This window comes from Lepisma saccharinum, chromosome 1, assembly GCF_977018435.1.
Source record: "Lepisma saccharinum chromosome 1, izLepSacc3.1, whole genome shotgun sequence".
Lineage (NCBI taxonomy): Eukaryota > Metazoa > Arthropoda > Insecta > Zygentoma > Lepismatidae > Lepisma > Lepisma saccharinum.
This window is the reverse complement of record NC_139229.1, coordinates 52,758,361-52,785,912: the sequence shown is the minus strand read 5'-3', so window position 1 is coordinate 52,785,912 and position 27,552 is coordinate 52,758,361. Positions and strand designations below refer to the sequence as shown.

The window sequence follows — 27,552 nt, the reverse complement described above, 5'->3', positions numbered from 1 at the left end:
GTTAGCTCGCTGCACCCTTCTGGAAGGGTGAATGACCTCTGCCTCTTGCTACCTCGGCCTGTTTGTTCGGCTGAGGAGCAAACGACACGAGAGTATCGGCAATAGCGTGCGATCGACGTCTGCTGCTAGCCCGCGAAACGCTCTTTCTAAGGCCACCTGCACTATAGCGTGCATTGTTTCATGTTACACCGAACGTATTTCTTTTTAAACGTGCAGACAGTAGACAGTATTCCTTGTGGTTATCTTGAGAAGTGTGTGTTACTTCTGCTACGATGTCGCAGAAACGCAAACAACTGACTTTAAAGGAAAAAGTTGAAGTCATTAACGTCTATGAGAAAGAGAAACTTAGTGTTCGAGACATGGCCGTGCGGTTTGCTGTTGGAAAAAAAACAGATCAGTGACATTTTAAGAAACAAAACTGACATCCTTAAATTGTGGACTGGAAATGAAAATCTTTCTGGTAAACGTTCATTTCCCAATACACTGGGCTTGAAAGTCGACAACTTAACATTTGCTTATCCTATTGTGTAACATCCTACACTTTTTTACACTTCTTAAGAACGGACATTTATTTACCCACAGGCTGTCCGTTATTGGGAAGCTTTACTGTACAACGAGTGGAAGTGGCGCAATAACTTGTTCAGCGTTACCCGAGAGTTGATTGGGTTTGTCAGTGATGCCACAGAAGCAACTTTAAGGGCTTCAGATGATTTGAATTCTGAGAACATCATATGGGAAGCTCGAACTTCAGTAATGGAAGATGGGAGTGGGGTGCGAAGAAGGAAAGAAAGCCGCACTTACCTTGATGGTTTCCCTCAATATGGCGATCTCCCTCGTCAGATGATCGTTCTCCGCGAACAGCGCCTCCATCTGCTGCTGCATCTCCACGCTGGGGTTTCGCATCCTCATCCTCAGCTCCTCCTCTAACTGACGCACCAGCATCGCTTGTTTCTGGAAGAGGGAAAACGGGAGAGACCCCACATTAGCACTGTCATGTCTTACTTCTTATTTAATGACAAATATATCAGAGGTTCTAGTTTTCTTTAACACTTATATTACTTATGAAAATATTTTTGCATTCTTGGGACATCAATGGGGCAGTCAATATAATTTGTAAGGGCTTGAACAAGTGTTCTCGGGCTACCAGCCAGTTTAAATGATAATGAGAGCAATGTATGCGCTCGAAACGTTGGACCCTAAAGCGATTTAACTTGCTACTAACCCAAGAATACTTGTTCGAATCACGTCGCCAGAAAAGCTACAATTACTACTTTCTTTGTAGGGCGTCAAGCTGCTGTTTAAAAATAGAAAAATTGAAATAATATGACCTCCGGATGGCATAGTAGCAACGCTGCCACCTTGTAATGAAGGCGTACGGGTTGAATCCTCGGTAGAGGCACATACTGGTTCAGATATCACCTTACTATATAGACCAAGCGCCTCAGCAATGTAGCTAGATATTTTGGCGCTCTAGCAAGGATTGTGATTTGACGCCAATATTTTCTACTTATGCTGTGATTTGTGATACTTGCATCCTACTAATTTTGAATTGAGGAAATAAAAAAGATACTCATTAAAAATATTATGGGTTATAATTAAAGATTTGAATATATTGTGATTGATTGATTGGTTTGCTTTATTTTACTTCGCTTTCTGTGCCAGTTTTGACTAATTTGCGAAGACGGGGATGAGCGATGAAATTGATGAATGAACACTCACAAACATCCACGCACAGGCCGGGATTTGAACCGGGGATACCCGGCGTCGTAGCGTGATGTATTAACCACTCCGCCACGAGGGCCGGTGCAGATTGTGATTGAAAAAAGTTTAGCAGATTTAAGTATGTCAGTTTGTCTTAGTGTCTGAAGAAAATCTTTAATTGTTGTCGAGTTGTTGCTTATTGAGTTGTTTTTTTAAGTCCACTTTATGCAAAGAAAGGCTAATTGGGACTGGACCTACAGTTTAAAGTTGGATCCGAACTGCTTGTGTCTCCACCGGATATCGAACCCGGGACCCTTTGATTACAAAACGACGACGCTACCACTGCGCCATCGGGGAGGCCCTTAAAATCTTTAAAATCGTACTACTAGGTACTTTGGTGAAGAGAATAGTCCAGCCGTGTTACCAGCTACCTCTGCCAAGTGTAAATTTCTTCGTCGCATTTTCTTTCTTGTCTTGTCTTTTCTTTTTAAAAAAGCTTTGGATGTCGCCCTAGGTTCAGCCCATCCCCCGCAGGCTACACCTCGCTACACGGCTGCAGCCCCTATTAGCCTATCTATGTAAAGAGTAAATTTAAAACAAGCTTTAAGAACTTAAAACTTGAATAATAAACAAACGCATTCATTATTATAAATAATTTATAAATACATAATAATAAAACATTTTTTATAAAGTAAAACTGTGACGGGATATCATCATTAAACCACCAGGTGTTTAGAATTAAGGGCCTCTACTCAGAGTTCTCAGCAGTCTGTTAGAGGCAACTGATTGCGGTGAAAGTTAGTATAGAGACCGTACAGACCACGGAGAGTTTGACTATTTTATCTATATTCACGATAAAATGCTCAAATTTAAATAACAAACGGTGGCGTCCTGTTTTTGTGAACTAACAGGTGGACTGATAAATTTTAACGTTATAATCTGCAAATTTACCGGAAACTTAAAACATAAAGCTTAAGTCCAATTTGTGCACAGATAGACCAATATAGATTGACTAACTGATTACCAGGCGTTGACCGGGTATTTATTTATTTATCTAAATATTCTATTAGACAGGAAAATAATGAATTCTAACTATAGTGTAAAATGTAACTAATTTTATTTATAGGTATTTAAAAGTATAAGTACATTATACAAATTATAAAGTAAAATATTTTACAAATTCACTATAATATTAATTTAACTCAAAACTTGATTATAAACAACCTTTTTAGTTTCACCTCCAGGAGCAAGAATAAATAAATTGAACGGCATTGGGAGTGTCACTATTCATCTTAGCGACCCCGAAAGCTATGGATTCCACACTAATATCGGTCGTTTTCGATTATTTTTCCATGTCACCCCTTCCCACCCCCTAGGAGTGCCAGGAGTGTCTTACCCCCACAGTATTTCTTTCCAGATCGTAAGTCATATGTGTACCAAGTTTGGTTGAAATTGCTCCAGGCGTTCGAGAGTTATGCCGGAACAAACATACATACATACATACATACATACATACTATATACAAACATACCTAAATACATTTTTATATATCTAAAATTCTGACTGAAAAAGTTAAAATAAAGAGTGTACAAAACCGCTTGGAAAAAATTAAAAGTGCAAGGTTGTAAATAGACCTGTAGAAAACAAGCACAACACATTAAAAAGTCAGAATGTATTAAAAGCTTCCTCAGAGACGGTGTAAGAGGCCAGACAGCTTCTGTTGGGTCCCTAGTCACATGGGCATACAGGGGAACGAAGTAGCCGATGCTGCCGCCAAGTCTGCTGATGCAAACGGCGACGTTCTCGTCCACTTGCTGCCAGCGACCTGTAGAATATGTTTAGTCTGTCTTCTGGACACTTAGCAGGATGAGTGGGATGCGGTAACGGGGAAAAAGCTTCACGCTATTAAGCCCACCATAGGTGCATGGCGTTCCTCGTCTCGCCCCGTCCCGTCGTGAAGAAGTTCTTCTTACCCGACTGCGTATTGGACACAGCCGTCTAACGCATGGTTACTTGCTGCAAGGAATTTTTCCCGGATCAATTTAAATTCGGTCCAGGAACCTTTTTTTCAATGCAACGCAACTCTGACCGAATTTAAATTGTGCGAGAAAAAAGGTTCCGTTCCTACAGCGAAACCCAATAGAACCCATTGGAATTTATGGGTCCCTGGACCTTTAACAACTCTGATCCTCAGACAGACTTTTATTCTCCCAAACTGTTTGTCATCCCTGTTGGCCGATGACAACAGTGTTTTATCAAATGTTTTTAGATTTTTGCGAAGGCCAATATAGAGGCTGTACCTGCAGTTTAAAGTGGGATCCCAACCACCGGGTATCTTACACGAGATCCCTTGATTACAAGGCGCCGACGATATCACTACGCCATCGAGGAAGGTCCGTCAGTACCTTCTACCGGTGCAGCCAGGTCGTAGTTCATGTTACGTCCTGAAACTTCGGTAAGTTTCGTCTCTTAAGCTTGAAAAATGTAGTCTAGACGATAGCTTGACATTTCGAACGGCTGTATATTCGAGTTCCGCAACGCGGGATCGATACGTAACACATTACCCCCTGTTCAGATTTCGCCGCTAGAATCTCCGCAATAGCGTATTTCCCTTTGGGATATAGGCTATACTAATACAAACACGAATACCTTCGCTTCATGGGTGTGGTGTTTAACTGCCTTCCATTTGAGGTTACCCAAGCTGCAAAAAGGGTTGCCAGAATCCGAGATATCTTAGTGCATTTCAAATAATTATGCTTTTTGGCCAACTAACAACTGATAAACTTTATATTTTCCTTTGTAACGCAGAATACTAATAGTAATGAAGTTAGGTAATGTGAAATGGGAGCGTATGGCCTCATATGTTCGTTCACACTATTTACTCTAAGCTAGCGACAAATGGGTTCTAGGCAGTTGCGTAAGTAATAATAGCCCCGCGGACCCCGTCAGATGCCATAAAAGATGGAAGAATACTTAAAAAAACGATTTTTTTCATTTTTATCATCATATTTTACTACAGTCCCTACCAAAAGTTTAAGACCACCTTGTCATGTGTTTTTCAGACAAACAGAAAAAGTACATATGCGAGTGTGTTTCATGAAATAAACACTTTAATACAAAATTGGAATTATTATGTAATGTTATTGAAAGGTACATCAAGATCAAGAAAGTGTAAGGGCATATTAATGCACTTATAACTAATAGATGCAACTAAAGGTACAATTTGTAAAATCATTAAATCTGAACTTTGAAAATATACTTGTAAACAAACATTTCTCCTGAAATGAGATGAATGAAGTGTGAAATTTTAATAGTAAATAGATCCAATTTTAAGTTTCAAGCACATTTGCACACGTTTTCTCATGCTGGGGACCAATTTCTGGCATTCTTGGGGCGTAATCTCATTCCATACTTCGGAGATCTGTTCACGAAGTTCCTGGACATCCCATGTCTGGCGTCTGGCTACACGAAAACCAATGGTGTACCATAGGTTTTCTATAGGATTCAGGTCCGGACTTCGTGCTGGCCAAGGCAACAATGGGATTTCTCTCGCTTGAATCCAAGCCACTGTTGCTACTGACGTCTGGCAAGTCGCGTTGTCCTGCTGGAAGGCGAAGTACCCGTTGTGGAGCTTCTGAGCGGACGGGAGCATGTTATCTTTCATTGTTTCGATGTATTCTCGTGTTTCCATGGAGCCAGGAATGAATCTCAAAATCCCGGTCCTGCAGCAGACATGCATGCGCAGATCATGACTGATTGACCCCCACCCTGAACCACTTGCACGAGATATTCGGGGAGAAGTTTCTCGGTTGCTGGCCTCCGAACTCTCATTTTTCGGGAGCTGTACAGCACGAATCTCGATTCATCACTGAAAAGGACCTTACCCCAATGTTCCATGGGCCAGTTTCTTTTATTCTTGCACCACTTCACACGATTTCTCTTATGTACATTGTTGAGCAATGGCTTTTTGAGAGGAGCGTAAGACGCAAGTCCACATTCCCCCAGACGACCCGAAATGGTCATCTTTGAGACCCTTTTATTAGTGGAATCTTCAAGTTCCCTAATTATCGCTGGAAGAATGGCTTTACGGTTATTCTTGCCAATCTCGCGATAATCCGGTCCTCGCGTACAGACGTTACCCTGGGGCGGTCGCAGCATGGTTTATCAACCACTGTACCTTGCTGCTTGAATTTGTTTATTGTGTTCGCCTTTAAGGTTTTACTCACATTCAATGCGACTGCAATTTCTCTATGAGACCTATTGCATCTGTACATACCAATTATTTGCCATTTCACGGCCACGGGCACAGATCTTTTCCCCATTATCACGTGGCTTGCGATTCAAACAGCCTGTTTATTATCAAGCGTAACGAAAACAGGTTTGGACTTGCACAATGCTGCTACTCGAGATATGTCTTTCTGCGCCATCTATTGACACACATTTTAACTAATGACTGATAAAATTTGTTCACTCCAGCGCAGTCGCGGAGGAAGATATTGTTATCTGAAGACCTCTCAGTTTTCGCTGTATTTTTTTTTATTTTGCGAATTTTGGAAAAAAAATATAAAACACGAGAAAATATTTTTGGATTTCTTTTTTTGCGCCAAAACCTTCGTTCATGTTCCGCAATACTGAAAAAAGATCAGTAATGACATAACGCCGTCAGTTACGTGTATAGATTCATCTGTACTTCAAAATGCTGGATTTTTCAGTTAAGAAATTTGATTTTCCACTTTCGTATCTCAAGAACTACAAGACGTATACCAATATTTATTCGGCAATATATGCCTCACACACTATATTACTTCCATACAATTTCACTCCATATTTGTACCAAAAAATTTCGGTCAGGATTCACTTATATGAAAAAAGTTGGTGTCTTAAACTTTTGGTAGAATTGGTACATTGCCTAGAATTTTTGAGTAGCTGCTTTTATTTGTTTGTGTTACATTTATCATTGATTGATTGATTTTTTTTATTTAAGTCCACTTTATGCACATACAGGCTAATCGGGACTGGACGTACAGTTTAAAGTAGGATCCGAACCATTGTGCAATGTTCCTCCACCGGGTATTGAATCCGGGACCCCTTGATTACAAGGCTTCGACATTACCACTAGGCCATCGGGATTGACCTATGATATATTTATGAAACGATTGTTTGTGAATGTAGTGTTGCAGATAAATTCTTCAATAGAAATTGTCCAGTGAAAAATTACCAGACCAGAAAAACGAACACCGCTTCAAATGATCTGGCTGAGGATAGATAGAGACGCATAGGAAGAAATAAAAAGAGAAGAAGAGAAACAGGAAGAAATATGAAAAAGTGGAGAGAAGGAAGAAAGAGACGAAAAGGAAGAAAGAGACGCAAAGGAAGAAAGAAAAAGAGACGCAAAAAGAAGAGGAGAAAAACCGGAAGAAAGCAGAGGAAGAAAGAAAGAAGAGAATGAAGAAACAGAAAGAACAGGAGAGAACAGAAAGAAAGAATAAGACACAAAGAAAGAAAGAGAAAAGAGAAGAGAAACCGGAAGACATCAGAGGAAGAAAGAAATAAGAGAATGACAGAAACAGAAAGAAGAGGTGATCAGGAAGAAGAAAAAGAAACGCAAAGAAAGAAAGATGAAGAAGAGGAGAGAAACCGGAAGAAAGCAGAGGAAGAAAGAGAATGGGAGAAACAGAAAGAAGAGGAGAGAACAGGAAGAGAGAAAAAGAGACGCAGATGAAGAAAGAATGAAATAAGAGGGAAATCTCGACTTTTAAGCAACATAGTTTTGACGAAAGGTGAGAAACACTCCAATGATACTTGAAAAAATATTAAAAAATAATATTAAGATTGTTATAAACATGTCCTATATGCGGCAAATATGAGATCGTGTTGAAGAACAATATGGTGATTTATGATTCAGTTTTCTTCTGCAGTTTATATGTTCATTTTTATTACAGCCTCTAAAAGAACCAATAATTGGCAAGGTGAAGGACAAACTGAGCAAGATTTAAGTTAGAGAAATTAAAGAGTAAGGGATTCTTTAAGTTTCTCTTCGGGGGTCCCAAAAGTCGTTAGTCCCGCTACTGGCTCTGGTTTCCGATTCGGATAACAAACAAAATGACCCTTAAAGAAGAAAATTATGTGAAGTAAATTCATAATATGTGCCTGGACTGAAGAAACTGTGTGTTGGAATCACGAACTTGCCAGAATTTATATCCCTAGCTTATGTAGTTAATTTTAAATTGAATTTTAATATAATTATTTAATTCAATAAATGTGATTATTTTAATTTTTAATTGGATTGAATTGAATAAGTTTTGCTTTAATTGTGTGCGAATTCATGACAGACGCTTTATATCAACACTACCTAATAAATTAAACATTCCTGGTGATAAACCGACCTCAGCAATCCACCGTGCAGGGGCGTCGTGCCCGGGGGGCAAGGGTGTCCCACTGAAATAGTTTGCATAAGGTATTGCCAGAATCATTTATTGTAGAGCAAGAATCACACACAGGCACAGAGGAGAAAAAGAAAAAGAAAGATGTAGAAAGAATGAGACAGAACAAAGAAACAAATGGTGATAGATGAGGGGGACAAAGGCACAGAGAGAGAAAAATAATGAGACAGAACAAAGAAACAAATGTTGATAGATGAGGGTGACAATGAACAGTGAAGGTTAGAAAGAGACGCAGAGGAAGAAAAGTTAAAGAAAACAAAGAAAAGAAAGAAACAGAGAATGAAGGAGGGAGATAGAAGGGAAGAAAAGAAGAAAGAGAAACAGAGGGAAAAGAAAGGAGACGCAGACGAATGAAGAAAGAATCAGAGAAAGAAAATGAAGTATAGAAAGAGATGCAGAGGAAGAAGGAAAGACAGAAAAGAGTAAGAGAAACAGAGGAAAAAGAAAGAAAGTTACGCAGAGGAATGAAGAGTGAACCAAAGAAAGAAAGTGAAGGTTAGAGAGAGAGGCAGAGGAAGAAAGAAAGAAATGGAGGAAAGAAACAGAGAATGAAGGAGGAAATAGAAGGGAAGCAAATAAGAAAGATAAAAGAGAAACAGAGAATAAAGGAGATACAGACGAGTGAAGAAAGAATCATAGAAATAAAGTGAAGGATAGAAAGAGACGCAGAAGATGAGAGAGAGCAAGAAAAGGAAGAGAAGAAGGAAGAAAGAGACACAGAAGAAAGAAGGAATGAGAAAAGAGAATAAGAGACAAAGGGAAAAGATAGAAAGAGACGAAGGAAGGCAGGCTGAGGGATGAAGAAAGAAACAGGCAGCAGCCATGACCATCGAAGGAGAGCTAACATGAAAATATCTCGCCCACCATGAGGAAATTCTCTATCGACAGTGACCCATCAGGTTGCCAACAAGCATTGACGTCAGAAGGCAGAGCTGAATCTACCTTACTTTTCACCACCCATAACTTTTCTGCATCTCCAGAAAGCGGGACCAACTTTTCTAGCTTTAGTATTCCCACTGGTTCTCTGCTTGTAGGTAACTCTCACCTAATAACTACGAGCAGGAAGTTACGGTTTGAAATGTTCAATTTGCTTTTTAAAACGTGGCGGAAATAACACTGAAATATTCTCGTTGGGTAAGAATTTCTGAAGTTTTTCCTGAAAAGTTTCTCTCCTGTAGCCTTTTGAAAGCTTTGTCTTCGTATTTTCCTTGTAAATTTCAGGGAAACTTTTCTTCAGGCGGAAAGCTCTTAACATTTGTACTCCTCACCCCTATATTAGTTCAAGGTTAAAATCACAAGTAAAGCAATAGTATTATACAGGGTGATTCATATAAAACTAACACTTCTTTGCCGTTTTATTGAAACAAAAATACCTCGTAATTCTCCAAGTTAGTTTCACATAAAGCAGAAAATCTAGGAGATTCATACATCCTCAAGAAGAGTGCGCAGCTGTGCAGGATTTGGTAGCTTTCGTCGCATCTATGTACATTCACGGACAGTGCCGGCTTGTAATGAATACATTGACTTTCAATGGACTCGTTACAAGCCGGCAGTGTCCGTGACTGTACGTGCTACATATTTCCATGGTGTTTGTTGAGTGACTGAATGACACAGAGCTGCGTAAAGGCTATTTTCAGCAGGTTGACGACACCTTGTGCCATACAACAAATGAGTCCGTTACGCTGATCAGAGTCGGGTAATATACTGGAATTTTGTCCACCGAGAGTACCCGATTTGACACCCCAGACTTCTATCTCTGGTGGTACCTCAATGGAAAACAGTACCCTACACGCCCTTGAACAATGGATGAATTGGAGGTCAGTAATGACATCATCATACTCCAACGAAGGCCAGGAACATGAAACGACCATGTCCAGAGGAGGGGGGGAGGGAGGCAGTTTCAGCGTGTAGTGTAAAGGTTATTAAACTCCCATATCTATGCTACATTTCAGATGTAATAACTTGTTGCTAGCTTTATTCTTGTTCACATGCTTTGATAATGAAATGTGTCAGTTTTATATGAATCACCCTGTATGTTTGTAATTGAGCCTTTAATCGCCATTTACAATGAAGGTTACAATAAAGCGATGTAGAGGGCGCCACAAATAATTCCAATATATTTAGATATATTCAAAAGACGACAGCGGGACTCTTACTGTCAAAAGTGTCATGGTAAAGTAGGAATATATAACTTTAATAGAAAATTAATTTTCATTTAGACCAGACTTATTCAGACATTCCAAAAAAGTGTATGTCGCGACACTTGCCTCAGCCACAGATAGCCGAATCCATGGATGGTACGGAGGCAATATGAGATTTGACAGAATCTCGTCTTGTCTCGTGTGTAAAGAGATCTGTCTCGGTCTCGTCTCAATGTCGGACACGTCTCGATTTCATTTATAAAAATACGGTATGAGCAATATACGTAGTGTGCTCCAGATATTATTATAATGATCAAGAAGACTTACTTGGGCAGGGCATGTGGCACGAATGGGAGAGGAAAGAAGAGTTTACAAGATTCTTGTTGGGAAACCTGATGGTAAGAGACCAGTAGGAAGGCCAAGACGAAGATGGACGGATAACGTTGAGATGGACCTAAAGGAAATCGGTAAGGATGGAAAAGATTGGATTGATCTTGCCCAGGAGGAGGACAGATGGAAGGCTTGTGTTGCTGCAGCCATAAAACAGTTTAAGAAGGCTAGAGAGTTAGTTAGTTAGTGCTACAATATAAACTTTTACAGCGCATAGAGACCATTAGAGTAAGTAACTTTTCTAAATAACGTTTTTCTGTTTGACGCGTCGTTTAGACGACACGAACCCTCAAAAAATGATTTTAAAAAAACTTGAACGTATGCAACCACGCTGCACAGGTCCGCAGTTGCCACAATTTGAATAAATTTCAATTCCGACAAACCAATTACATCACCCACGTATAATAAATCAGGTAAATATACACTTTACATATCTGAACAAGTCACAAAGTAAATCAATTTTGGATTTCAAATACCACTAAGTCTCGTCTCGATTTTGCAAAAGTAGTTTCGATCCCGATCTCGCCTCGAATCTCGAGAGAACTCCGAAACTTTCCTCGATACTATCCATAGTAGAATGACGCTATTTATTCTGCTGCCTAATACTTCTATAAGTGAAGAGAAAGTGTGATCGCTGAACAAGTAAATAACGCTTACAGAGCGAAGTCTATTTGACCGTGAAGTAGCCGAGCGATCACTTTATTCGCTGAGCTCTCACATTCTTGACGCGTCCCGGACATTTTTGATCCCACCTCAACGTGGCTGACAAAAGAAATATAGGCTTGCTGACCAGCAACAACTCGACACCTCTTGTAACCCAAGTCTACCTGTAACATTGTAAGCTGACAACTTTGCTGGCTGTAATTAAATGCAATTCTCTATCATTTCCGTTCCTTAAATAATTACAGGAAGCACTGCCCCTTGCTGAAATTCTGTCAAAGGGATAAGCAACATTTGTTTTTGTAAAGAATAAAATCTCTCCACAACAGTAAATTACGGACAAACAGACCACAAATTAACGGCGAGGAATGATGTTACTAATAGTATCATGTTCCTTGTTAAATAATGCATATTGTGCAACTATTTCCTTTTCTGACAAGACATTTCTATCATTATAAGGTGTCATTTCAGGGACAAGGCAACACAAGTTGTACAGTTGGATCCATGAGTATTACCGTGCAAATTGGCCATGACTATTTCCATTATTTTTTCTCTTACATTTTAGGTGTTCTTAAGCGATGGATTCTTATGTATGCTGGTGCAGAAGTTGTCAACAGCTTGTTTTGAGTTTTCCTTTAATTCTTGAAGTTCTTATTGGGTCAAATAAAGTGCACGAACATGGTGATGGACAATTTGCACATTCATACTCATGGATCCCACTGTACCCTCTGCTGATAGTGGCACTCAGCGTAAACTCAGTTGTAGACACTGACTTTAATATCCATTTGAGAATATGTCTATGTCTTTCTATGTTCGGATACAGAGACACACACACATACGTGGTGGTGTAGTCAATTTGGAGAGTTGAACATTTTGTACTGAACATCTGGTACTTGCCAGATTAAGTAATTCTTAACGATCAATTCACATTTTGAAGGATTCATTTAGGTTTTGCAGAACCTATGTGATTCTAAAGGGTGTTTCATGAAGTGCACAGGTTTAAAATCGCTTGTAATTTTTTTGTTTGAAGGTTGGCAACACTGTTCATATCATTTTCGTTATCTCTCACCATTCCGATTATAATTGAGCAATATTATTATATTTTTTTCCAGATGTTCAGTTGAGTTGCCATGGAGCTGTTCACTATCGAGCAACACGTCGTTATTTTGAAAACACATTACAGAAACGGGGAGTAGCCTGCTCTGGATGAACCGTGAATATGTGATTTCCCGTACTTTTCTATTGTTGTCGGGGTGACAGGAATAAACATCCGTTAACAAACAATGCATAGTTACCGCTCGACAGTTTACGAACTGTCTCTCGATAGAACTCCCCGTTTCTGTAATGTGTTTTCAAAATAACTACGCGTTGCTCGATAGTGAACCGGTCCATGGCAACTCAACTGAACATCTGAAAAAAAAAATTGCTCAATTAATAATCGGAATGATGAGAGATAACGAAAATGATAAGAACAGCGTTGCCAACCTTCAAACAAAAAATACAAGCGATTTAAAAGCTGGGCACTTTATCACCCTTTGTAAGATTATTATTTACACGGTATCACAGAACTTAGTTAAGCATGTATAGATCGACCACAAGGAAAAAAAACCTTGGGACGAGAAGTCCCCGCGCAACTTTCCCTTCTTCCCTCCACCTCGGGCCATAAGGAAGCATGTTCAACTCTCCCCCTCCCCTACTCGCGGGGGTACAGTGCTCATGACTCGCGGGTCTGCGCAGGTTGTTTTGCTCGTGGTTCCACTATATCATTTCGAACTCCTCTTCCTGTAAGAGATGCAATAAATTGCACCATGTCTCTAAATTAACTTCTATTTGGTGCATTTTTAGAAATACACACACACACACACACACACACACACACACACACACACACACACACACACATATATATATATATATATATATATGAGATATATTTGCTTACGCATGTGATCCAAGCAAGTTACAATGAGTATGTGTTTTTGTGAATCAACTGGAAATTTGTGCTCGGCGTTCTTGTTGAATTAGATTTTTTTACGTCATATTTCTTCCACTTCTGGTTAATCGCGATGAGGATGAGTTATGATGGAATTGAACACTCACCAAGAACACAAATGCCTATACTCTGTCCCAGCTAACTGTGGAGCTGGCAAACGAAAACAAATCTCTACGCAAGTAGTGACGCGAGACGGCTCCACCAATGAACACGCTAGAGGGAACGACATTGCGTGGAGTGGGGGCAAGCGACTGCAGTTACCAGCCTTCCCATCAGTGTCTACTGCTTCGCTCTGGCCAATAGATTCACCTCGCTTCTCTGACGCTACGCGCGGCCTTGCTCCACAGTTAGCTGGGACAGGGTATAGGTCGGGATTCGAACCCAAGACCTCTGGCGTCGCTGCACGTTGTACTAACCATTTTGTCACGGAGGTAGGAGAATTAGTGGTTGACAATGAAGGTAGGTGAATATTTGTGCCAGAAAACATGGGAGGGTTCGAGCAGCCACGGCTGTTGGGATTTTGCGAAGGAAGATGACTTCATTTTTTCGCTAATGTAACTCGAAGAAAATATGATGAACTTGGAATCAGGAAGTAAACATGTCATTATAATAGCATGTGCGAATAATTGAAATTGATTGCTTTATTTCGCTTTCCTTTAATCGCGACGATGAGGATGAGTGATGATTAAACTCATGAAGGGACTATCACAGACAGCACTCAAGCCGAGGCCGGAATTCGAACCCGGGACCCTTGGCGTTTCTGCACGAATAAGAACATAAGATATGCTGAATTGGGTTTCATGCTTGTCTCATTTATCTTATAAGGAGAACGTCCGATAGCCAACACGGACAAATTAGAATCGGCGGAACTTGGGAACTTGGATGAAACTAAGCTTGAGAGCGTCGTTTGAATTCTAATCTCAAACGATAAGATCTGCAACAGAGTTTAATTGCAACTGGAGGAATACCAAATGCAAAGTGAGGCTCCTTCATTCTCGTATCGCAACCTAAGTTTGTTTTATGTCGGAAGTTTCGTTGCCTAGTTACTCCGAGAGCACGGTTTCGAATCTCAAAATATGAAGAAGTGGCAGCGGCGTTTTAAGTCTCTTTGGAACAATTAGCGATCTAGCTTCTTCTCATGTACTGTCTTTGACGAGTTCTGTCTTTGTTAATTGTCAATACTGTGAGACATGAAATTTCACGTTGATTTGTAAATGGAACGCTTCACAAACAAAAACAGCATCTAGCGCAGTGTTGCCGACTCTTGGGTATAGCATAAGTTCAACGAGTGAGAAATTTTTATCGTGGATCTAGATGCAACAGTCTGACCGTATTACTTAGAAGATACCATATAACGGTACGATGACGGATGGTTTTCCTGATGACGTAGTGGTAAGTTAGTTACCTTGTAATCAAGAGGTCCCGGGTTCGATACCAAGTTGAGGCGCATAGTGCTTTCAACGGACATAATAAATGTGGTATTTACCGAAAGCAACAGGTTTTCAGTTAACTCAAGTGTGTAGAATGTCAATATTTAGTTCTAAATTGACAAAGTTGGCAACAGTTATATTGCGACATCATTTCCTGCAAAAGAAGTCAGTGTTGGCAGAACGACAGCGACAGAAAAACATCGACCGGGGAAGCTAAAATTACCATTTTCCTTTACGAGAACCAGCTTAATTTCAGATTTTCTTTCCATGTAGAGGATCCTAGTGTGGTAATTACGTATGCGAGGGCCACTTCAGATCTCGAGAAATCGGTTTCAGACCTCCCCGAAATGAGGACGGCGGAGGGGACAATGTAAGGCTTTTAGCCGGCATCCGCTTTCTTTTGAAACGCCGCTCGCAAATCTGACGTCATAGCTAGACCGCCAATTTTACTTGCTAATGTTCTCTTCATTTCTACCGTCGTCAGTTTCAGATTTGGCCACGTCTGTTTTTGTTCTCGTTATTCGTTACACAGTGTACTTTCAAAAGCGCGAAAATACTTGCCCCCTCATTAAATGAAATTTTCCCTATTATGATCACAATCATTCCAAGCTTTTGAGAGCTAAAGTCACTCTCGTAAGTGACAGAGGAAGATGTGAGTGACGTTAGCTCTCGAAAGCTTGGACTCTTTTCCACAACTCACCTGGTTGAAAGCCCGAGAGAAGATTATCCACATGCTGAAATAACGTGTTAATAGTTCATTCTTGTCATTTCACCATATTTCACTAAGTTTACTCTGCGTTTAAGTCCCTGTTCGGGCGCCACATAATTCCGATTAGCCTATCCGAATACAAAGTCGACAGAATTTTTTGTCTAAATTTTTCTACACAGTAAGTATACAAAGTTGTAAAGGCAATGTGCTGTGAAAGCATATGGCGGGGGAAATGAGGCCCCACATGTCCACACACTGCTATTTATGGAGGTGATGTGATCAGAAGACCGTTCCGGCATCATTTAAACCTCTTCACAAGGTTTACCCCCAGGTAACTATTTATTGGAGGTGGACGAACCACAGAAACATTGCTGGAATTATTCTCACTTGAAATAACGTACTCCGGGAATCGAACCCGGGCCTCTCACTCGAGTCAACTGGTGAAAGTCAAATCATTTTTCTGCAGATGTACTGTGATTTAACCTACAGTGTAGGATGGCTGTGACGGGTCTCGGGAGAGTTGATTTATTTTTTATTTAATTTAAATTTTTGGGTCCGTCAACACAAGGTTATTTTGCATCCATCATAGTATACGGAGTCCAACCCCTTACCTTAACTAAAATCAAGTAGAGTGTCTCAGGTCTAAAATTTCCTTGCTCATGTTAAAAGCTGAGGCTGTAATGGAGCACTCAGCATATACGAGGGGCGTTTACAAACGATTTAGACTAATGACACATACCATGTCGTGGATGGTCCGGGCTCCCAGGTTAGGCTTCAACCCTTTCCAAGTATTTTCCCTGATGAGCGATGCAACGTTGCCACATCTCCGGTAGCTTTTTCATGGCCGCACGGTACCAGTCTCTTGGGGTGTCATGAACTCAGTCTCTGACAGCTGCTTGGAGGGCGTCATTGTACGGAAATCTGACATCACGTAGGTGCTTCTTCTTTTCATTGAAGAGGAGGTAGTCGCTCAGTTCGAAGTATGGTGAGTAAGAAGGATGTGCCAACACAGTGAACCCCAGTGATCTTAGCTTATCCTCAGTGTGGTGGCTGGTATGTGAACGAGCATTGTCATGAAGCAACAGGACGTTCTTGGCCCACATTCCCTTGCGATACTGCTGTATCCGGCGACGCAACTTCTGAAGAGAAGCACAATACACATAGCTGTTGATGGTCATGTCCAGTGGGAGCAAATCCACCATGAGAATGACATGTTCGACCCATAAGACCGTTGCCATTTGCTTCCCACAGGATCGAGTGAACCGGAACTTCTTGGGTACAGGACTGCTCTTGTGCTTCCAATGCATGGACTGCTGCTTCATTCCGGCACGTAATGCTGAAACCAAGATTCATCCAGGAGCACTGTCACCACACACTGCGTGCAATCTGCTGTAAATGTTTCCTGGCCTGTTCCATTCTTTCCAGAGGAACCACGGAGTCCACCTTTGCCCATGATAATCACACTCCATCATCTGTCAGTGACATCACACAGATTGCCCGTAAAATGGTGTGCTACACTACTCCTGATATCTACCGGCCTCCCGCATCATTATTCACTCTTCAAGGTCGACTCTTTCAGACCACTGTATTGTCGCCGGCTTGCCTATTCCGGGGTTCAAATACCAGCACCAGTCTAAATCATTTGTAAATGCCCCTCGTATATGGACAAAATGCAAGACAACACACAACAAGAATACATCGTTAATGAAGTCAAACAGTGCAGTGGCACATTTTTCTCAATCGCATTGTTAATCATTGTAGAGCATCTGGAAGAAGTAGTGATAGTACATATTGTAACCTCCATGTCGCGACTTCCATTAGCACTAATTTACATTACACAATTTCATTAAGCAATATTTCACGTTATCAGAGTACACCAATAATGGTCTTGGTTGCATAAAGAAGATAACGAATTGTTTATGAAAGCAGCGACATCTATTAGGTTACTCGCAATTTACCAATCATGAGAAAACATTTTTAGTCACGAAACACATCGGTGTAGGCATTAATCAACCTAGTTACAAATACCAACCAGCGCTTTTTGAGAATGATTAAGATAATATTTCCATTCCATTGTTTGCTTCGTGCATGAGAAGTGAATAATAAATAGCCTTAAACGTAGTCAATTCTCTCGCAAAGAAAGAAAAGAACACGTCACGTTAAGCATACACGTACTTTTGTAAAAATCAAACTCTTACCTTCTGCGTGGCTCCTACTAATATCAATAATTTCCTAATACGTATTTTTTTGAATTTGTAAGGTAACGTTTAGCCAATAAAATTGCATTTCGTATGCTATTTTAGGTTTCAGCGGATGGTAAATTTCAAATTACGTATGTCCAAAAATACAACCAAAAGCGAAATTTGCCACAACTGCCTGATGACTAAACTAGAGTACGAAAATGCTGCATTTGCGTCAGCCGCCTTGGTTGTGTGGGGAGAGAGACTAAACTTGTGAGACGACAGAGGCGAATGCCTATTATCCTCAATGTTGCCTACTCTCAGAATGCAAAAATCACTATTGGAATCATAAAAATCGTGTTTCGACCACGACAGTCGAATGGCTAAGATCATAGTCGTTATTCGGCGTCAGTTCGGTTATCCATCTTGAATATCATCTTTCGTCAAGCTACTCTTCCCCTTGTTAGCCTTGGTTCTTACTTCAATGCCCCTTCGTGCCGCCCACCCGTATGATTCATTTCTATCCAAAATTGTGGTCAATGCCCTCCTGCGGTTGCGCCACTTAGAGAAAAATATGTTATTATTTATGCACATGTTAACTCGCGTGAACGAACGTTTACTAGACCTAACTTGCAGTCATACATAAGTTGATGTCCTGTTCTATGTAGGTTATGCTGGTTTTACTAAGACTAAAATGACTGTGGTTTTCTGCGAGAGTAACTTAATCCATGTGATTTACATCTAAAAATATTTTATTATTAAGAGGAATAAACACCGAAGAAGTAAGATGTCTTCTTTTCTTGTGAAATGTCCGTATACGTAGCAAGCCTTGAAGCTTTACTGGCGACGAATGATGAAAATATTCTCTCTTAAGTGACAGAGGAAGATGAGAGTGACGTTAGCTCTCGAAAGCTTGGAATCATTTCTACACTCACCTGATCCATAGCCGGAGAGAATCTTTTCATCGTCTTCCGCATACGTATTTACTGCAAAATTTTGTAATGCTGAACATGTATATATATATATACAGGGTGACTGGTAATTAGATGTATTCCCTGAAAGGGGTTAAAGTAGAGACAATTTGCAATAAATTTGACCATATGATACCCCGTCCGAAAATTAGTAGTTTTCGAGATAATCGAGTTTCTATTGTTTTTTCTAAAAATGACAATTTTCCACATAAAAAGATGAATTGAGAAAAAACTGATAATTGTAGGGAACTTATTTAAGCGTTTTCTGATAGCTAACAAACAAGTGGTTCGTTTTAAAAAAAGTTTTTTCCAAATAACAATCACATGTAAGTACCGGGTAGGTCTAAACTTACAAGTGATGATAAAAAAATGCACTCTTAGTTTACTTGGCAACGTATTAATAACAAAAATGGTATGACACGAACCGTACAAATTACTTAAATTACTTCCTTGAGTCATCAGCTATCCAACAAGGTACAAATGTTGCTAACATTTACATTTGTGTACAAGAAATAATACTTCATTCATCTTCATGTGTATGGAATCAATGAACAATACAATTAAAGAACATTACACGTCTTGCTCAAAGTGGGCACCTCCGTTACGAATGCAGGCACGTAAGTTTTTACGGGTCATTTGGTCTCTTAACTCGTGATGTGATGGTGGCCTTGACGTGTTGACCAGCTGTTAAGATCCACTCCCTGAGCTCTTCTTGCGAGTTTACCGGTGCCTTGTCATGTCGCTCCAAATGTAAAAGTGGCAAGGCGTCAAATCGATCGGGGTATCGAGCTGGGCAGTCATCATGCTGATAAATCATGTCACGTCTTGTAGCTAGAGGCACATCCTCCAACAACATTGCCATCCCGTTCCGCAAAAAATGTTCATAAGTGATGCCATTTAAGATTTGGGGCAGGAAAAATGGCTCGATGAAATGATTGTTGATTACGCCCATCCATACTTCTGCCTGGGCGTGCGACAGTGGCTGGATGAAAAGTACCCAAAGAAATGGATTGGCCGGGGCGGACCGATTCCCTGGCCGGCTCGATCCCCCGATTTGACGCCTTGCGACTTTTACATTTGGAACGACATGACAAGGCACCGGTAAACTCGCAAGAAGAGCTCAGGGAGAGGATCTTAACAGCTGGTCAACACGTCAAGGCCACCATCACATCACGAGTTAAGAGACCAAATGACCCGTAAAAACTTACGTGCCTGCATTCGTAACGGAGGTGCCCACTTTGAGCAAGACGTTTAATGTTCTTTAATTGTATTGTTCATTGATTCCATACACATGAAGATGAATGAAGTATTATTTCTTGTACACAAATGTAAATGTTAGCAACATTTGTACCTTGTTGGATAGCTGATGACTCAAGGAAGTAATTTAAGTAATTTGTACGGTTCGTGTCATACCATTTTTGTTATTAATACGTTGCCAAGTAAACTAAGAGTGCATTTTTTTATCATCACTTGTAAGTTTAGACCCACCCGGTACTTACATGTGATTGTTATTTGGAAAAAACTTTTTTTTAAACGAACCACTTGTTTGTTAGCTATCAGAAAACGCTTAAATAAGTTCCCTACAATTATCAGTTTTTTCTCAATTCATCTTTTTATGTGGAAAATTGTCATTTTTAGAAAAAACAATAGAAACTCGATTATCTCGAAAACTACTAATTTTCGGACGGGGTATCATATGGTCAAATTTATTGCAAATTGTCTCTACTTTAACCCCTTTCAGGGAATACATCTAATTACCAGTCACCCTGTATATATATATATATATATAAAGGTAAAGTGCTCCCCTGTGCTTAGCATATAGGGGTGTGATGGTAACGCGCCACACTTTCTTGATCCGGTCGTGAGTGCGGATGATGTGATCAGCATCACGCCCCTGACAGGCTTTACCACCCAGGGTTTCCCCCCAGGTACCCATGTCATTCGACGCTGGGTGGGAGCTGGGGCCGCTTCCAACGTTAGAAAAGTTCCCGGATTTGATCCGGCCGAGATCGAACCCGGGACCTTTAGCATGGTAGTCAGACGCGTTACCGACTGAGCCACCGCGGCTACATGTATATGGAAATCTTTATTTTGAAAATATGGAATTGCATATGGATTAGCACATTCATAACACTTTTTTTTTTTTTTTTTTTTTTAAACTGGGGGCCACGGAGTGAGGACCCAATTTTGTGGAGAAGACGCCCCTGGCTCTACCAAAACGTCGCCACTAACGTGAGGTTTAGGGAGCGGCCCAGGCCCAGTTGCCCCACCTTTACAAAGTAAAAATGCCATGACAATATTCCGTTCTAAACTCCTCTGGCCATGAGTGGTAAAGTCGACGCGCTAGCTACGTTAACGAGCGGCTGGCTTTGAAGTCGACGGAGCGCGCCCACCAGCTGCAACAATACATTCACCGCACGGTTGAGACTCCACGTGGACTAGACGAGTAAAATGACAGCTCCGCCCATTGGCTCAAGGACTCCACGTGGCGTAGACGAGCAGAATGACAGATGCGCCCACTGGCTGAAGGTTGAGTGTGATTGGACGAAAACAAATCGCCCGCTGTTTATCCCCACCCATGGCGGCATCTCGCTTCAGGTTTTACACGTTAACCAAGTAAACGCGTCAACTATAACCCCATTCGACGAAAGCCAGTTGCGACGCAGCGCGCGCGCGAAATTGCAACAATGGAAGTTACCGTCGTCTGTATCGCCATTTTTACGAGCTTTCGCGGGGATTAACAGACGCAATTAAGGAATACGCAAGTTTTCTTCTTTTGGGACGAAGAGATCGCATTCGGAAAGAGGATCCGCCATTGAATCTGTTCGCGTCTCCACAGCCTGTTTACGACGAAGGATCCCTCCCACTTTTCCCAGGCATAAACTTTGAGACAAAGTGTGATTTCCTTTGTCAGTTATGTCCTCCTCCTGCCATAGATGTCGCCCCACGCTTCGGTAGATTAACGATCTTTCCCGAAGTTCAGTCGTCCCTAGGCTTCCTTAATGAGTCTCTCTTGTTTGTCTACGACAGTTTCTGGTTATTGCCGCGATACCAGGCGAGGATTATTAAACTCATATTTTTAAGACTGTACTTTCTTCTTTCATAATGCGCCGTTATCCAAAATGTATTACTTTCTTCCCTTTCTTGGCCTTGGCATTTTATGTCGCGCTTTTATGTTCCCGAATAGCTGCGATGATTGGCTGACGTCGATGGTTTATAAAAATGTTGATAGTGGCCGTCAGCGGTGTACAGCTTTAACAGAATGTGCATTTGCAAGAAGGAAGGTGCAAATTGACTGCGGTATGGTGTTGCTGATTTTTATATTTGGCGTAGCTTTTCTGCATCTTTTGGCTAATTGCGACGATGAGGATGGGGGATGATATGATGAAATTGATGAAGAGACACGAAGAACACCCATTCCAGGGCCGGGATTCGAACCCGAGACGCTTGATGTCGTAGAGCGCTGTAACAACACTCCGGTAACTAGGCTTACGAGGGTCATTAGGAAAGTAAAGAACGTTTCGCCATTCAATGATATTTATGGACAATATTGCAGAAACAGTATATACGAGGTCTGACAATTATGTTCGCGAACTCGCCACCGTTTATCGCTGGTGGCAGCACTATACAAGCAGCTCTGTAAGATTTTGTAACTTTGGTATTTCAATGTCTCACAGCAGTGTGCGCGTTGACGCGTGGTGGATTTGTGCTGAGTGGCGTGCATTGATGTTTGTGCTTGTGTGTGCGCTGTCGTGAAAATGGCTCAGCTGGAATTAAAGCAACGAATAAACATCAAATTTCTGGTGAAACTGGGCAAAAATATTAGTGCAGGTGTACGGCGAGAATGCCATGAAGATAATCACAGGTGATGAAACCTGAGTCTTCGCGTGTGACCCTGAAACAAAGTGACAAAGTGCCCAATGGAAGTCACCTGATTCTGCACGACCGAAAACGTTCCGTCGATCAAAATCAAAAAGTTATTGATAATCTTTTTTTTTTATATCCGAGGGATTGTTCACTATGAATTTGCACCACCAGTACCAACAGTTAACCAAGTGTACTATTTGGGAGTGCTGCAACGGTTGCCTGAAAAAGAGAGACTCAAACGACCAGAACTTTTCGCCAACAACTCATGGCTGTGCATCACGACAATGCACCTGCGCACACGTTACTCTTTGTACGGGAGTTTTTGGCCAGGAAACAAATAACTTTGGTAAACCACCCGCCATACTCACCTGACCTCGCCCTCAATGACTTCTTTCTATACCCGAAGATCAAACAAGTTTTGAAAGGAAGACATTTTGATGACAATGAGGACATTAAGGCCAATACGACGCAGATCTGAAGGCCATTCCAGAAATAGAGTTCCAAAATTACTTCGAAGGGTGGAGTGGGCGTTGGCATCTGTGTATAACTTCCCAAGGGGAGAATTTTGAAGGTGACCACAGCGCTATTCAGCAATAAGGCATGTAGCATATTTTCTAGGAAAAGTTCGCGAACTTAATTGTCAGGCCTCACGTTTTGCCACATACTTTTACCTAGTTCTCCACATTGCCACCTTTGACACTGAAGAACTTGTCGTACCTTCGCACCGGTTTAAATATCCCCTCCTAGTACCATGTTGCCAACAAACTCCACCAGCAAACTAACTACCTAAACCACACTGAACAGAGCGAACGAATGGCCGTCTGCAATGAAACAGTTGCATGGGTTGTGTGCACAGACGTTCTTTACTTTCCGAATGACCTACATATATTGAAGATCAGAAATAAGTGATGGTTGCGCAGTTTTGTCACCTAAGCAGCGGCGGTGCCAGGATTAATAATCTAGGAGTGCTGAGGGGGTGCGGAATGAAAATAAAGATAAATGAAACATGCCATCATGTTTTAGTTACTAAAACTAAATAATAATAAACTTTTAGCAGGCATCTATGATAATATGTCAATGAAAATGAAGAATACAAGTTGTACTAGCGATTTGCTTGGTTTGTGCTTGATTTTAGCACAACAACGACATGCTTTGAAATTTCAAAGGAGGCCAATGACATACATGGGAGACCGGAGGACTTTTTACAGAGCAAGAACAGAGTTCTCACTTCAATACCTTACATTCGGTGCTCAATGTGAGTTCATGACATAATGTAACACTATAAAAGTTCGTGTTTTCCGTTGAGCATAGGTTTTGAAAAGGGGGTGCGGAAGAAAATTAAGTGGAGCGCAAGCACCCCTTCGCACCTCCCTGCACATATACAACAGCTGCTACTGCTAGTAATTCATCCCCATATATATTGTACTTTTGGAATGAGAGCAGTGTCGTTAGTGTCGCATGTTTAAATCACTTGGAAGCATGAGTTCGCATATTTTCCGAAGGTTCTGCTGTTGTGACGCTAAAGTAGGTGAGCTAATACAGAACAAGTAAGAATAGATTTTCACAAATACAGTAAAACCACGTTAATCCGAACCCCGATAAGCCGCACTTAGCTTAATCCGGACAGGCAAAAGGAAAAAAAAAACAGAATGCAAGGTTTTAAATGTGACTACAAGTCAACAATCGCATTCGTCGTGCGTACTGCATTGTATGCACAGTATTGCTTTACATTTTACTGTACTATATAGTGTATTTAGGCCTATGCCCTTTAAATACACCATAATAAATGTGTTTTGTTCCTATAAACAGAGTTTCAATGCACATTCTAGGTTTCTATGTTCTTTTAGATTATTTCAGTTAATCAGGACTTTCGTTAAACCGGTCAACTAATCCCCGATTAGTCCGGATTAACGAGGTTTTACTGTAGTTCGATAGAAAGTTTTTCTCTAGACAAATATTTTAGTTACTGATTTCGTACGTTCCCATACATGCACATCCCACCCCTATAAATTCCATGTAACTTCCTACAATATTTACACAAAATATTGTATTTTTCCTTCATAAATTTAGGGGCGGGGGTGTAGCCTCATCAGCCTCTCCCTTCGGTTCGCCGTTGATTATAAAGTACGCATTATATCTGCAACAATATATACACTTTTTATCGGTCAACCATCGTCACTTCGTCACAATATCGATTTTTCCATTAATCTGAAAAGAAAGTTACTTAAACACTTGCAAATAGATAACAGGTACATTACGGCAAGCAGAGAGCACACGAAAGGAAGAGTGGGAGGGGATAATAAAGCTCTACCGAAAAATCGTTACTACGAAACGTACTATCGTGACGTCACTGACCTGAATTAAATTTGCGTGATGCAAGTCACATGGGTAATTTCGGTTCGTTATTGTCCTTGCGTGCAGGGCCATGTTGTTTCGCGGTGTGACGTCAAACTTACGACGGGTCGGTAGTTCCTTCTTTCAACGGCAGGTGGCGGCAGTGTTGCCAGGTTGTGCGCTCTCGAAGCGATTCCGACAGTTTTTATCGTTGCGGGAAAATGAAACAACTTTTTGGTGCAACCAATGGTACGTCGAGAAAGGGGACTGATGGGGTTGCAGGACCTCAAATGAATTAAATTTTAGGATAAAAACCGCGGGAAGTTGCAATTTATAGTATATATATATATATGTATCTCTTCTATGAACTCTGATTGACAAAGATATATTTTTTAGAGAACTTCCCCTCTAATACAATGTTCTGGGGTTCCTGGTTCGAATTCCGGTCTGGGCATAGGTGTTCTTTGTGAGTGTCCCTTCATCAAGTTCATCATCTCATTCATCCTCATCTTCGCGATTAGCCAAAAGTGGCAGAAATGCGAAGTGAAATAAACAAAATCAATCAATCAAAATATTGCTGTGAAAAACTTATATTATTTAAACACACGGCCATGAAATTAGGCGTGTGGCGGAATTTCGCGCTGTTACCACGTCGGATCTTAACCCGTGTGTTCGGAGAATGAAAGATCCCGTTGTAGAGTCGGTCTTCGTAATCCCTGTGATACGAACTGACAGAATTCGCTCGAAAGGTCAGGGATGACACGAAAGAGGCCGGTCCGACGTTCTAACTAAAGCCTGTTCTATTTTTGTCTTTGCGGTCGAAAGCCAGGGAGGGTCACGTAAAACGCTGAACAAATAGGCTTGATCCAGTTGCCGTGGTGAGGGAAAATTCTCGTCGTATTCTGCGTTACCAAATTCTTCGTTTCGAGTCGCTTTCGAAATAGGCGGCACCCTCAAAAAGGCCAAGAACGGCGAAGCCTAATGGTTGCCTTGCCGCCGCGTAGCAAGCGAATGGGTCTCCCGATTCCCTGCCCCTCCCTGAAATGCAAGCGAGGGGTGCATGTTGACAGCAAGAGAAGCAACACCGCTTTCCCTACCTTGAAACTCCCACAACTGGAGGCGAAAAGTCTGGGTTTCCTGAAGATTGTTCTTTGACAGGTCGGGCATTAGGCAACGCAGCCCGGTTGACGTTGCCGCACAGTGCGCGGGAACCAGCGACTTATGTCAGGCTCTCCCTTTGCTTTCCCATATGTGGCACCCGCCTATTTTCATGGCTGTGCGTTTAGACAGATGTCCATAAAGTGTTAAAAACCTCAGTACAAAGACGCACTCTTGCCGACCTCTGTGGCGGAGTTGTTAATAACAAAAAAAAGATGAACTCAATGTTGAACTTCAATTCTGGAAGTGCATGCAGTGGTACTAGCAGTGGTGGCGATTAGGGGGCAAAGGGAGCAGTTGCCCCACATTTTTTGCCACTTTTGTTCCCGCACTATGCTAAACCTTATATACCAAGGGAAAGTAAACATCCTTGCCCCCCAGAAATACTGCACGCCACTGACTGAAACCTATTAATTTCACTGGGTAGCTGCAACGAATCTTGAAAGAAGTTGAGTTGCTTTTCACTGGTTATTCAGTCATTGTGTATCAAATGTTCTGTCTTCTTAAGAGTTAAAAGCATAGGCATCACCAATGGGCGAGGCAGTAGCTCCCTCCATGTGTAAATCATAGCACACTTCAGTATTAAGTTAACGCAAACAACGTCCGTGATAACACTAAAAATACAAGATACCTAAGTACCAAATTTTTCATGTTGATATGTGGCAACGCAGCATTTTCCTCATTGATGAATACGAGATGGGTGCTCATGGACATGTATACATCGTAATGCTATTTTTCAATCAGGATTGCCACCCCTACCCAAAAAGGAAAGGTTATTACGATTAAAATGAAAAGGAAAAACCAACAAGCCATTGTCCCGCTTAAATCAATATTGCCCATACCTTTAAATGAGAGTTTCAGGGTTTTTCGTAATGTATATGCTTAATGTTGCGTGCTTTACTGGTAGATTAGTCACGATAATACTGGATAGATGGCAGTGTTCGATACTAAATGTTGTACTTTTCGTTATTGCCATATCTTCAATGGTATTTTTAGCTATAACGGACACAGGGGGTGCCATGGGTGCTTGCGTATCCCTTGTATCCATGTCAGCACCCCTCTGGGAGTGATGATATGGTGAAACTGAGGAAGGGACATTCACAAACATCAACCATGCCAAGTCCAGGATACTAACCCGAGATCTCTGGCGTTGTAGCGCGCTGTGCTAACCATTCCACCACGGGGGTCGGCAGAAGACTGTTAAGTCAACAAGTTTACATAGTTTAACTATGAGTTAGCAAAACTTATGGGCGATGGTGCAAATTGAAAAAGAAACCAATTAAACTCAAATTTGTGTGCCGGACCCCGTGGTCGAGTGGTTAGCACATCGCGCTGCGACGCTAGGGGTCCCGCGTTCGAATCCCGCTCGGGCATGGTTGTTTGTAAATGTCCATTCATCAATTTCATCATTTCATTCCTCATCCCCATCTTCGCAAATTAGCCAAGAGGCACAAAACGAGAAGAAAAATAAAACCAATCAATCAAATTTGTATATATTTGTGTAAATATTTTACAAATGTGTTATTTTATAGGTTGAACTTCTTTAACGAATTATTTTTAAATGGTTCTGCAATG

General features: G+C 41.2%; 1 protein-coding gene across 8 annotated transcripts in view; it reads right to left on the bottom strand.

Annotated features, from left to right (window-relative positions):
* Nucleotides 1–27,552, bottom strand: part of brp (ELKS/RAB6-interacting/CAST family member bruchpilot) — a 681,904-nt gene that overhangs the window by 190,569 nt on the left and 463,783 nt on the right. For all 8 annotated transcript variants that reach the window (XM_083131781.1, XM_083131785.1, XM_083131775.1 and 5 more), the window contains exon 2: nucleotides 802–951. In XM_083131781.1, the coding sequence (XP_082987907.1) occupies nucleotides 802–951 (150 nt within the window). The remainder of the gene's footprint in view (nucleotides 1–801; nucleotides 952–27,552) is intronic.